The 13,255-nt window shown below is 62.8% G+C and overlaps 1 protein-coding gene across 1 annotated transcript in view; it reads left to right on the top strand.

The window, feature by feature from the left end:
* Positions 1-252: 252 nt before the first annotated feature.
* The window catches only part of G6PD (glucose-6-phosphate dehydrogenase), a 23,017-nt gene continuing 10,014 nt past the window's right edge, over positions 253-13,255 (top strand). The window contains exons 1-8 of the mRNA XM_036405502.2: positions 253-307; positions 3,266-3,411; positions 7,083-7,120; positions 9,019-9,127; positions 10,380-10,597; positions 11,642-11,797; positions 12,873-12,998; positions 13,096-13,189. Coding sequence (XP_036261395.1) covers positions 253-307; positions 3,266-3,411; positions 7,083-7,120; positions 9,019-9,127; positions 10,380-10,597; positions 11,642-11,797; positions 12,873-12,998; positions 13,096-13,189 — 942 coding nt within the window. The remainder of the gene's footprint in view (positions 308-3,265; positions 3,412-7,082; positions 7,121-9,018; positions 9,128-10,379; positions 10,598-11,641; positions 11,798-12,872; positions 12,999-13,095; positions 13,190-13,255) is intronic.

Raw genomic sequence — 13,255 nt, 5'->3', positions numbered from 1 at the left:
GGAAGCGCGTGACGTCACCGCGCCCCCACTGCCACTTCCGCCTCGGTAAATGTCATGGCGGCGCCATAGCAACGCTGAGAGTCGGAGAGCGCTGATTGGTTACGCCTCCATGTGTAGCTCCACCTGCGCTCGGCGGTGATTGGTTGGCGGGAGAAGAAGCTCGGCGGCGATTGGTTAGTGAGATAAGAAGCCCGGCGGTGATTGGTGGATAAAGGGGCAGGGCGTGGCGGAGGGCGTGGCCTCTGTGAAGGGATGGGGAGCCGCGCGAGCGTGGGGGAGGCGGCGCGAGCGCGGCCGGAGCGGGAAGGTGCGGGGGGACCAGGAAATGATGGGGAAATTTGGGGAATTTTAAAGAAATTCGGGGGAATTCCGGAAAACGTGAGGGGATCTGGGCTATAAAATGGCCCGGGGAGTCCATGGGGGCCTGGGGGGCAGCGTCAGGAGGGAGCTGAGGGGGGATGTGAGGGGCTTTGGGGCGGAAATGGGGAGGGGGTTGAGGGGAATTTGGTGGATTTGAGGGAAATTTGGGGAGAATCTGGGAGATTTGGGGGATTTAGGGGGAATTTGGGGTCAGTGGAGGCGGAAATTGGGGGTCTGGGGGTGTCCAGGGCTCCGTGAGGGTCTGGGGGGCGTTGAGGGGGAATTGATGGGGGGGGAAGGCGGAAAATTGGGAAAATTTGGGGAGATTTGAGGGGAATTGGGGGGTCCGTGAGGGCCTGGGGGTTTCTGGGGGATGGGGAGGGAGTTCTGAGGGGTTTGGGGGGCCTGAAGGCGGAAATGGGGGGGATTTGGGGGCTCTGGGGGGGAAATTGGGGCGGATTTGGGGGGACAATGGGGGGAGGGCGTGTCCTGCCCCATCTCCCCCAAATCCCGGCCCCGGGGGCCGAATCCCACCCCTAAATCCCAGAACCCAACCCCAAATCCCACCCCTAAATCCCAGAACCCAACCCCAAATCCCACCCCAAAATCCCCGATCCCACCCCAAAATCCCCGATCCCACTCCCAAATCCCAAACCCCGCCCCAGTTCCCAAATCCCCCCCCCAGATCCCAAGCCCCAACCCCAAATCCTCGATCCCGCCCCACCCAACCCCAAATCCCCAAAGCCAACCCCAGATCCCAAATCCTGCCACCAAAATCCCAAAATCACCCCCAGATCCCCGATCCTGCCCCACCCAACCCCAAACCCCACTCCAGGTCCCAAATTCCCCATCCCACCCCAAAACCCCAGATCCCAGCCCCGAAATCCCAAATCCTCGATCCGAACCCCAAATCCCAAATCCCGCCCCCAAATCCTCGATCCGAACCCCAAATCCCAAATCCCGCCCCCAAATCCTCGATCCGAACCCCAAATCTCGAATCCCGCCCCAAAATCCCAAATCCCGCCCCCAAACCCTAAATTCACCCCAAATCCCCGATCCGAACCCCAAATCCCAAATCCCGCCCCCAAATCCCAAATCCTCCCCCCAAAATCCCAAATTCACCCCAAATCTCCGATCCGAACCCCAAATCCCAAGTCCCGCCCCAAAATCCCAAATCCCAAATTCACCCCAAGTCCCCGTTCCGAACCCCAAATCTCAAATCCCGCCCCCAAATCCCCGTTCCGAACCCCAAACCCCCGATCCGAACCCCAAATCTCAAATCCCAACCCCCAAAATCCCAAATTCACCCCAAATCCCCGTTCCGAACCCCAAATCCCAAATTCACCCCAAATCACCGTTCCGAACCCCAAATCCCAAATTCTCCCCAAATCTCCGATCCGAACCCCAAAACCCCAAATCCCGCCCCCAAACCCCCGATCCGAACCCCAAATCCGAAATCCCGCCCCCCAAATCCCCGTTCCGAACCCCAAATCTCAAATTCACCCCAAATCACCGTTCCGAACCCCAAATCCCCGATCCGAACCCCAAAACCCCAAATCCCGCCCCCAAATCCCCGATCTGAACCCCAAAACCCCAAATCCCGCCCCCCAAGTGCCCGAACCTGCCCCTCAAATCCCCGATCCGAACCCCAAATCCGAAATCCCGCCCCCCAAATCCCAAATCCCGCCCCCCAAATCCCCGATCCGAACCCCAAATCCCGCCCCCCAAGTGCCCCAGCCCTGTCCCCCAAGTGCCAGCCCCGCCCCCCAATTTCTTAACCCACCCCCCAAGTGCCAGCCCTGCCCCCCAAGTTCCCACCCCTCCCTCCAGGTGCCCCTTCCTGCCCCACATCCCCTCCAATCCTGCCCTGGGGTGCCCCAACCCGCCCCAAAAGTGCCCGAACCTGCCCCCCAAGTGCCCGATCCGGTTCCCCAAGTGCCAGCCCTGCCCCCCAAGTGCCCGATCCTGTCCCCCAATTTCTTAACCCACCCCCAAGTGCCAGCCCTGCCCCCCAAGTGCCCGATCCGGTTCCCCAAGTGCCCGAATCCGCCCCTCAAGTACCCGAACCTGCCCCTCAAATCCCCGATCTGAACCCCAAATCCCGCCCCCAAGTGCCTGATCCGAACCCCAAATCCCAAATCCCGCCCCCCAAGTGCCTGATCCGAACCCCAAATCCCGCCCCCCAAGTGCCAGCCCTGTCCCCCAAATGCCCGGTCTGAACCCCAAATCCCAAATCCCGCCCCCCAAATCCCCGATCTGAACCCCAAGTCCCGCCCCCAAGTGCCCCAGCCCCGCCCCCCAATTTCTTAACCCACCCCCCAAGTGCCAGCCCTGCCCCCCAAGTTCCCACCCCTCCCTCCAGGTGCCCCTTCCTGCCCCACATCCCCTCCAATCCTGCCCTGGGGTGCCCCAACCTGTTCCTCTGCTCCCCGAACCCGCCCCAAAAGTGCCCGAACCTGCCCCCCAAGTGCCAGCCCTGCCCCCCAAGTGCCCGAACCTGCCCCTCAAATCCCCGATCCGAACCCCAAATCCCGCCCCCCAAGTGCCCGAATCCGCCCCCCAAGTGCCCGGTCTGAACCCCAAATCCCAAATCCCGCCCCCCAAATCCCCGATCTGAACCCCAAATCCCGCCCCCCAAGTGCCCCAGCCCCGCCCCCCAATTTCTTAACCCACCCCCCAAGTGCCAGCCCTGCCCCCCAAGTGCCCCAGTCCCGCCCCCCAAGTGCCCACCCCTCCCTCCAGGCGCCCCTTCCTGCCCCACATCCCCTCCAATCCTGCCCTGGGGTGCCCCAACCCGCCCCAAAAGTGCCCGAACCTGCCCCCCAAGTGCCAGCCCTGCCCCCAAGTGCCAGCCCTGCCCCCCAAGTGCCCGCTCCTGCCCCCCAAGTGCCCGCTCCTGCCCCAGGAGCGATGCCGGGCCCCGCGGAGCCGGCGCCGGGCGGGGCGCAGCTGAGCCGCTCGCAGGTGTGCGGGATGCTCCGGCAGGAGCTGAGCCGGGACGGAGCCTTCCTGCAGGGCCACCCGCACGTCCTCGTCATCCTCGGAGCCTCCGTGAGTGCGGACGGGGCCGGGAAGGGCCCGGGGGGGGTGGGGTTTGGGGGGGTTTGGGGGGGAAATTTGGGGTTTGGGGAGGAATTGGGGGCAGGAATTTGGGGTTTGGGGGGAATTGGGGGAGGAATTTGGGGTTTGGGGGGGAATTGGGGGCAGAAATTTGGGGGGGTTGGGGCAGGAATTTGGGGTTTGGGGAGGAATTGGGGGCAGAAATTTGGGGTTTGGGAAGGAATTGGGGGCAGAAATTTGGGGTTTGGGGGGGGTTGGGGCAGAAATTTGGGGTTTGGGGGGGGTTGGGGCAGGAATTTGGGGTTTGAGGGGGATAAAGGGGGTTTGGGGGGGTTGGGGGCAGGAATTTGGGGGTTTGGGGAGGAATTGAGGGCAGAAATTTGGGGGGGTTGGGGAAGGAATTTGGGGGTTTTGGGGGGGAAAATAGGTTTGGGGGGGTTGGAGCAGGAATTTGGGGGGGTTGGGGCAGGAATTTGGGGTTTGAGGGGGAATTGGGGGCAGGAATTTGGGGTTTGGGGAGGTTGGGGCAGGAATTTGGGGGGGTTGGGGCAGGAATTTGGGGTTTGAGGGGGAATTTGGGGCAGGAATTTGGGGTTTGGGGGGGAATTTGGGGCAGGAATTTGGGGTTTGAGGGGGAATTTGGGGGTTTGGGGAGGAATTGGGGGGCAGGAATTTGGGGTTTGGGGGGGTTGGGGCAGGAATTTGGGGGGTTAGGGGCAGGAATTTGGGGTTTGGGGGGGATAAAGGGGGTTTGGGGGTGAGTTGGGGGGGAATGAAAGAGTTTGGGGGGTTGGGGGCAGGAATTTGGGGTTTTGGGAGGGGTTAGGGGCAGAAATTTGGGGTTTGGGGAGGAATTTGGGGCAGAAATTTGGGGTTTGGGGAGGAATTGGGGGCAGAAATTTGGGGTTTGGGGGGCGGTTGGGGCAGGAATTTGGGGGGGTTGGGGCAGGAATTTGGGGTTAGGAAAGAATTGGGGGCAGGAATTTGGGGTGTGGGAGGGGGTTGGGGCAGGAATTTGGGAGGGTTGGGGCAGGAATTTGGGGTTTGGGGGGGAATTTGGGGCAGGAATTTGGGGCAGGAATTTGGGGTTTGGGGGGGAATTTGGGGCAGGAATTTGGGGTTTGGGGGGGGTTGGGGCAGGAATTTGGGGTTTGAGGGGGAATTTGGGGCAGGAATTTGGGGTTTGGGGGGGAATTTGGGGGGGAAATTTGGGGTTTGAGGGGGAATTTGGGGCAGGAATTTGGGGTTTGGGGGGGTTGGGGGGAAATTTGGGGTTTGGGGGGGCAGAAATTTGGGGTTTGGGAAGGAATTGAGGGCAGAAATTTGGGGGTTTAGAGGGGGTTGGGGGCAGGAATTTGGGGTTTGGGGGGGGATAAAGGGGGTTTGGGGGTGAGTTGGGGGGGAATGAAAGAGTTTGGGGCGGTTGGGGGCAGAAATTTGGGGTTTGAGGAGGAATTTGGGGGCAGAAATTTGGGGTTTGGGGGGGGTTGGGGCAGGAATTTGGGGGTTGGGGAGGAATTTGGGGCAGGAATTTGGGGTTTGGGGGGGGTTGGGGCAGGAATTTGGGGGGTTAGGGGCAGGAATTTGGGGTTTGAGGGGGAATTTGGGGCAGGAATTTGGGGTTTGAGGGGGGTTGGGGCAGGAATGTGGGGGTTTGGGGAGGAATTTGGGGTTTGAGGGGGAATTTGGGGCAGGAATTTGGGGTTTGGGGGGGAATTTGGGGCAGAAATTTGGGGTTTGAGGGGGGTTGGGGCAGGAATTTGGGGTTAGGAAAGAATTGGGGGCAGGAATTTGGGGTGTGGGGGGGGTTGGGGCAGGAATTTGGGGTTTGGGGGGGATAAAGGGGGTTTGGGGGGGGAATTGGGGGCATAAATTTGGGGTTTGGGGGGGGGGTTGGGGGGGAAATTTGGGGTTTGGGGAGGAATTGGGGGCAGGAATTTGGGGTTTGTGGGGGGGTTGGGGCAGGAATTTGGGGGGGTTGGGGCAGGAATTTGGGGTTTGAGGGGGAATTTGGGGCAGGAATTTGGGGTTTGGGGGCATTGGAGGCAGAAATTTGGGGTTTTATGGGGGGGTTGGGGAAGGAATTTGGGGTTTTGGGGGGGAAAATAGGTTTGGGGGGGTTGGAGCAGGAATTTGGGGGGGTTGGGGCAGAAATTTGGGGTTTGGGGGGGGTTGGGGCAGGAATTTGGGGTTAGGAAAGAATTGGGGGCAGGAATTTGGGGTGTGGGAGGGAAATAAACGGGTTTGGGGGTGTTGGAGCAGGAATTTGGGGTTTGGGGGGATAAAGGGGGTTTGGGGGTGAGTTGGGGGGAATGAAAGAGTTTGGGGGGTTGGGGCAGGAATTTGGGGTTTTGGGAGGGGTTAGGGGCAGGAATTTGGGGTTTGAGGAGGAATTTGGGGCAGGAATTTGGGGCTTGGGGGCATTGGAGGCAGAAATTTGGGGTTTTATGGGGGGTTGGGGCAGGAATTTGGGGTTTGGGGGGGTTGGGGAAGGAATTGGGGGCAGAAATTTGGGATTTGGGGGGGTTGGGGGCAGAAATTTGAGAGTTATAGAAGAATAAAGGAATTGGGGAAGTTTGGGGGCAGAAATTTGGGGTTTGGGAAGAATTGGGGGCAGAAATTTGGGGGTTTGGGGGGTTGGAGCAGGAATTTGGGATTTGGGGGCAGAAATTTGGGGCTTGTGGGGGGAATAAAGGGATTTGGGGGCAGAATTTTGGGGGGGCAGTGGGGGGGAATATGGAAATCTGGAAAAAAAATTGGGGGAAATGAAGGGAATTTGGAGATTTGGGGGGAAATAAAGGGAATTGGGGGTGAGGGGGAGAATTTGGGGGGGGATTTGGGAGGATTTGGGGAGATTTGGGGGGATTTGGGAGGGATTTTGGGGGAGAATTGAGAGGATTTTGGGGAGAATTGGGGGATTTGGGGGAGAATTGGGAGGATTTGGGGGTGAGAATTGAGGGGATTTTTGGGGGATTTGGGGGAGAATTGGGGGGATTTTGGGGAGATTTGGGGGGATTTGGGAGGATTTGGGGGGATTTGGGAGGATTTGGGGGGATTTTGGGGGAAGAATTGAGGGGATTTTGGGGGGATTTTGGGGATAATTGGGATTTGGGGGATTTGGGGAGATTTGGGGGAGAATTGGGGGGATTTTGAGGGGATTTTGGGGAGAATTGGGGGGATTTGGGGGGGAGAATTGAGGGATTTTTGGGGGATTTTGGGGAGAATTGAGGGGATTTTGGGGGGATTTGGGAGGGGAGAATTGGGGGATTTGGGGGGGATTTTAGGGGGATTTTGGGGCAAACTGAAGGGGGTGAGGAGGACATTGGGGGAGGGGCAGGATTTGGGGGAGGGGCGGGAATTGGGGGAGGGGCGGGAATCGGGGCCGTTTCGGGCGGGGTCATTTGGGGTCACTGGAGGGTGGGGGAGGGGAAGGAGTTGGGGTGCGGCACCCGCCCCTCCCCCACCCGCACCCCAACTTCCTCCTCTGCCCCTCCCCCACCCACCCCCGTTTCCCAACCCCTCCCACGGAACGGGCGGGGCGGGGGTGGGGGAGGGGCGGCGCCGCTGACTCAGCACATTCCGGGGGGTGGGGGAGGGGCAGGGGCCACACCCAGCGCTGGCCCCGCCCCTCCCCCACCCTGAGCGCCCCTCCCCCCACACAGGGAGACCTGGCCAGGAAGAAAATTTACCCCACGATATGGTAGGGGGACAATGGGGGACAGCGGGGACAATGGGGGACATGGGGGGACATTGGGGGGACATGGGGACATGGGGGACATGGGGACAATGGGGGGACATGAGGGGACAATGGGGACAGTGGGGACAATGGGGGGACATGGGGGACATGGGGGGACAGCGGGGACAGTGGGGGGACATGGAGGGACAATGGGGAGACATGGGGGACAGTGGGGACAATGGGGGGACAGTGGGGACAATGGAGGAGCAGTGGGGGACATGGGGGGACAATGGGGGGACATGGGGACCATGGGGGGACAGTGGGGACAATGGGGACAATGGGGGGACATGGGGACAATGGGGGGACAATGGGGGGACATGGGGGACAGTGGGGGACAGTGGGGGACATGGGGGGGCATGGGGGACATGGGAACACATGAGGACATTGGGGACACATTGGGACAGTGGGGACAGTGGGGACAATGGGGACAATGGGGGGACATGGGGACAATGGGGGGACATTGGGGGGACAATGGGGGGACAATGGGGACAATGGGGGGACAATGGGGACACTGGGGGACACTGAGGGGACAGTGGGGGACATTGGGGACAATAGGGATACATTTGGGACACTGAGGGGACAATGGGGACACATTGGGGACAGTGGGGACACATTGGGGACCCCTGGGGACGGTGGGGACACCGAGGGGACAATAGGAACAATGGTGTCATCGAGGCCACCTGTCCCCAGGGCCACCAGAGTCACTGATACCACCAGGGCCAGTCTGGGGTCACTGCTGTCCCCAGGGCCACCAGGGCCACTCAGAGCTGTCCCCAGGGCCACCAGGGCCACTCAGAGCTGCCATTGTCTGCTGTGTCCTCAGTGTCACCACAGCTGAGTGGCACCAGCTGGCACCAGTGTCCCCAGCATGAGCCCGTGTCCCCACATTGTCCCTTTGCTGCTCCTGTCCCTGTGTGTGTCACCTGTCCCCGTGTGTGTCACCTGTCCCCGTGTGTCACCTGTCCCTCTGTGTGTCACCTGTCCCTGTGTGTCACCTGTCCCCGTGTGTGTCACCTGTCCCCGTGTGTCACCTGTCCCTCTGTGTGTCACCTGTCCCTGTGTGTGTCACCTGTCCCCGTGTGTGTCACCTGTCCCCTCTCTGTCACCTGTCCCCGTGTGTGTCACTTGTCCCCATGTGTCACCTGTCCCCTCTCTGTCACCTGTCCCAGGGTGACACAGGGACAGCCGCCCCCGTCGCCGCTGTCACCTCCCTGAGGAGCGTTGGTGGCACCGGTGTCACCCTAGGCCTGGCATCCCCACGGGGGTGGTGACAATGCTGGGGGCGTCCCCAGGGGCTTGGGGACACAGGTGACACACAGGTGACACAGGTGGCACACAGGTGACACACAGGTGGCACAGAGATGGTGGCACAGGTGGCACAGGTGGCACACAGGTGGTGTCCCAGTGTCCCAGCTGCTGTCCCTGTCGCAGGTGGCACACACAGGTGGCACAGGTGGCACACAGGTGGTGTCCCAGGTGTCCCAGTGTCCCAGCTGCTGTCCCTGTCCCAGGTGGCACAGGTGGCACAGGTGGCACACAGGTGGCACACAGGTGGCACAGGTGGCACACAGGTGGTGGCACACAGATGGTGGCACACAGGTGGCACACAGGTGGCACACAGGTGGCACAGGTGGCACACAGGTGGTGTCCCAGTGTCCCAGCTGCTGTCCCTATGGCAGGTGGCACACACAGGTGGCACAGGTGGCACACAGATGGTGTCCCAGTGTCCCAGCTGCTGTCCCTGTCCCAGGTGGCACAGGTGGCACACAGGTGGCACACAGGTGGCACACACAGGTGGCACACAGGTGGCACACAGGTGGTGTCCCAGTGTCCCAGTGTCCCAGCTGCTGTCCCTGTCCCAGGTGGCTGTTCCGGGACGGGCTCCTCCCCGATGACACGCGCGTCGTCGGCTTTGCCCGCTCGCCCCTCACCGTGGAGCTCATCCAGGAGCAGACCCTGCCCTACCTCAAGGTGACAGCGCTGGCCCCACCTGTCCACCCTGTCCCCACCTGGCCCCTCTGTGTCCCCTCTGTCCCCTTCTGACCCTACCTGTCCCCTCTGTGTCCCCCCTGTCCCCTCCTGACCCCACCTGGCCCCTCTGTGTCCCCCCTGTTCCCCCTGTCCCCTCCTGACCCCTCTGTGTCCCCACCTGTCCCCTCCTGACCCCACCTGTCCCCACCTGTCCTCTCCTGACCCCTCCTGACCCCCCCTGTCCCCTCCGTGTCCCCACCTGTCCCCACCTGTCCACCCTGTCCCCACCTGTCCCCTCTGTCCCCTCCTTGTCCCCTCCTGACCTCTCCCGACCTCACCTGTCCTTTCCTGTCCCCTCTGTGTGCCCTCCTGGCCTCACCTGTCCCCACCTGTCCCTCTGTGTTCCTCTTGTCCCCCCCTGTCCCCAGGTGTCCCCCAAGGACAGGCTCTGCCTGACTTTGTGTCCTGTGTCCCCTCATCTGTCCCTGCCTGCCACAGGTGACCCTTGAGGGCGCTCTCTGTGTTCCCTGTCCCCCCTGGCCCTGTCCTTGTCCCCCCTGGCCCTGTCTCACCTGTCCCTGTCCCACCTGTCCCTGTCCCTGTCCCACCTGTCCCTGTCTCCCCTATCCCTGTCTCACCTGTCCCCGTCCCACCTGTCCCCTGTCCCACCTGTCCCCTGTCTCACCTGTCCCTGTCCCACCTGTCCCTGTCTCACCTGTCCCCTGTCCCACCTGTCCCCTGTCCCACCTGTCCCCTGTCCCTGTCTCCCCTGTCCCTGTCTCACCCGTCCCTGTCCCTGTCCCACCTGTCCCTGTCTCCCCTATCCCTGTCTCACCTGTCCCCTGTCCCTGTGTCCCCTGTCCCTGTGTCCCCTGTCCCACCTGTCCCCTATCCCTATCTCCCCTGTCTCATCTGTCCGTGTCCCACCTGTCCCCACAGGTGACCCCCGAGGACGGTCCCCACCTGGCGTTGTTCCTGTCCCTGTCCCACCTGTCCCTGTCCCTGTCCCACCTGTCCCACCTGTCCCTGTCTCCCCTGTCCCTGTCCCACCTGTCCCTGTCCCTGTCTCACCTGTCCCTGTCCCACCTATTGTGTCTCCCCGTCTCCCCGTCCCTGTCCCACCTGTCTCACCTGTCCCTGTCTCACCTGTCCCTGTCCCACCTGTCTCACCTGTCCCTGTCTCACCTGTCACCTGTCCCTGTGTCCCCTGTCCCTGTCCCACCTGTCTCACCTGTCCCCCCTGTCCCCCCAGGTGACCCCCGAGGACGGTCCCCGCCTGGCCGCGTTCCTGTCCCTGCAGAGCTTCGTGCGGGGCCAGTACGGGGACGAGGCCTCGTTCCGGGCGCTGGACGCTCACCTGCGGGGGCTGCCCGGGGGCGACCGCGCCCACCGCCTCTTCTACCTGGCCCTGCCCCCCAGCGTGTACACACCTGTGACCCAGCACCTGAGAGCGCTCTGCATGGGCCAGGGGTGAGTGGGGACAGGGGACACACCTGGGACACACCTGGGACACACCTGGGACATGGGGACACACCTGTGACCCAGCACCTGAGAGCGCTCTGCATGGGCCAGGGGTGAGTGGGGACACACCTGGGACACACCTGGGGTACCTGGGACACACCTGGGACACACCTGGGACACACTGGGACATGGGGACACACCTGGGACACACCTGTGACCCAGCACCTGAGAGCGCTCTGCATGGGCCAGGGGTGAGTGGGGACAGGGGACACACCTGGGACACACCTGGGGTACCTGGGGACACACCTGGAACACACCTGTGACACAGCACCTGAGAGCGCTCTGCATGGGCCAGGGGTGAGTGGGGACAGGGGACACACCTGGGACACACCTGGGACACACCTGGGACATGGGGACACACCTGGGACACACCTGGGACACACCTGGGACACACTGGGACATGGGGACACACCTGGGACACACCTGGGACACACCTGGGACACACCTGTGACACAGCACCTGCGGGCGCTCTGCATGGGCCAGGGATGAGTGGGGACAGGGGACACACCTGGGACACACCTGGGACACACCTGGAACACACCTGGGACATGGGGACACACCTGGGACACACCTGGGACACACCTGGGACACACCTGTGACATAGCACCTGCGGGCGCTCTGCATGGGCCAGGGATGAGTGGGGACAGGGGACACACCTGGGACACACCTGGGACACACCTGGAACACACCTGGGGTACCTGGGGACACACCTGGGACACACCTGGAACACACCTGGAACACACCTGGGACATGGGGACACACCTGTGACCCAGCACCTGCGGGTGCTCTGCATGGGCCAGGGGTGAGTGGGGACACACCTGGGACACGGGGACGCACCGGGGACACACCTGGGACACAAGGATGCACCTGGGGCACACCTGTGACCCAGCACCTGAGGGCCCTGTGTCCCCTGTGTCCCCCTGTCCCCTGTGTCTCTCATGTCCCCCCCTGTCCCCCCGTGTCCCCCCGTGTCCCCTGTGTCCCCGTGCCCAGGTGGAACCGCGTGATCGTGGAGAAGCCGTTTGGGCGGGACCTGGCCTCGTCGGAGGAGCTGTCGGCGCACCTGAGCGCGCTGTTCCGCGAGGAGCAGATCTACCGCATGGACCATTACCTGGGCAAGGAGATGGTGCAGAGCCTGATGGTGCTGCGGTGAGAGGGACAGGGGACAGGGGACAGGGGGACAGGGGACAGGGGACATGGGGACAGGGGACAGGGGACAGGGGGACAGGGGACAGGGGACAGGGGACATGGGGATAGGGGACATGGGGACAGGGGGACATCGAGACCATTACCTGGGCAAGGAGATGGTGCAGAGCCTGATGGTGCTGCGGTGAGAGGGACAGGGGACAGGGGACAGGGGGACAGGGGACATGGGGACAGGGGGACAGGGGACAGGGGGACATGGGGACAGGGGACAGGGGGACACTGGGAGCATTACCTGGGCAAGGAGATGGTGCAGAGCCTGATGGTGCTGCGGTGAGCGGGACAGGGGACAGGGGGACAGGGGACAGGGGGACACGGGGACACGGGGACAGGGGACAGGGGACAGGGGGACAGGGGGACGGGGGACAGGGGACATGGGGATAGGGGACATGGAGACATGGGAGGGGACATGGGGACATGGGGACATGGGAGGGGACAGGGGACACAGGAGGGGACACAGGGATATGGGAGGGGATGGAGGACATGGACGGGGACAGGGGGACATGGCAGGGGACACAGGGACATGGTAGGGGACATGGGGATATGGGATGGGACGGGGACATGGGAGGAGAGACCACAGGGGACACGGGGACACAGGAGGGGACATGGGGACACGGAAGGGGAGATGGGAGGGGATGGGGACAGGGGACACAGGAGGGGATGGGGACATGGGAGGAGACGGGGACACAGCAGGGGACATGGGGACATTGGAGGGGACACAGGGACACGGGAGGGGACAGGGGACATGGGAGTGGACACAGGAGGGGACAGGGGACACAGGAGGGGACAGGGGACATGGGAGTGGACACGGGAGGGGACAGTGGACAGGGAGTGGACACGGGAGGGGATACGGGGACAGGGAGTGGACACAGGAGGGGATACGGGGACAGGGAAGGGACAGGGGACACGGGAGGGGACATGGGGACACAGGAGGGGACATGGGGACAGGGAGGGGACATGGGGACAGGGAGGGGACAGGGGCCAGGCACGGCGCTGCTCAGGCACCCCTCACCCGCGGCAGCTTCGGGAACCGCATCTTCGGGCCCATCTGGAACCGCGACAACGTCGCCTGCGTGGTGCTCACCTTCAAGGAGCCCTTCGGCACCGAGGGCCGCGGCGGCTACTTCGACGACTTCGGCATCATCCGGTGAGGATGGGCGGCCCCCGGTGTCCCCGCGTCCCCTCCGCGTCCCCCCGCGTCCCCCCGTGTCCCCCGACCCCATGGCAGCGCCGGCTCCCCGCAGGGACGTGATGCAGAACCACCTTCTGCAGCTGCTCTGCCTCGTGGCCATGGAGAAGCCGGCGTCCACCAACCCCGACGACGTCCGCGACGAGAAGGTGGGGACAGCAGGGACACCGGGGTGTCACCAAAGCGTCGCCACCCCCTGACTCCACACCGGTCAC

Source organism: Molothrus ater, unplaced genomic scaffold, assembly GCF_012460135.2.
Source record: "Molothrus ater isolate BHLD 08-10-18 breed brown headed cowbird unplaced genomic scaffold, BPBGC_Mater_1.1 matUn_MA100, whole genome shotgun sequence".
NCBI classification, from domain to species: Eukaryota; Metazoa; Chordata; class Aves; order Passeriformes; family Icteridae; genus Molothrus; species Molothrus ater.
The sequence above is the reverse complement of the archived record's forward strand: the minus strand, read 5'-3'. Positions and strand labels throughout refer to the sequence as shown.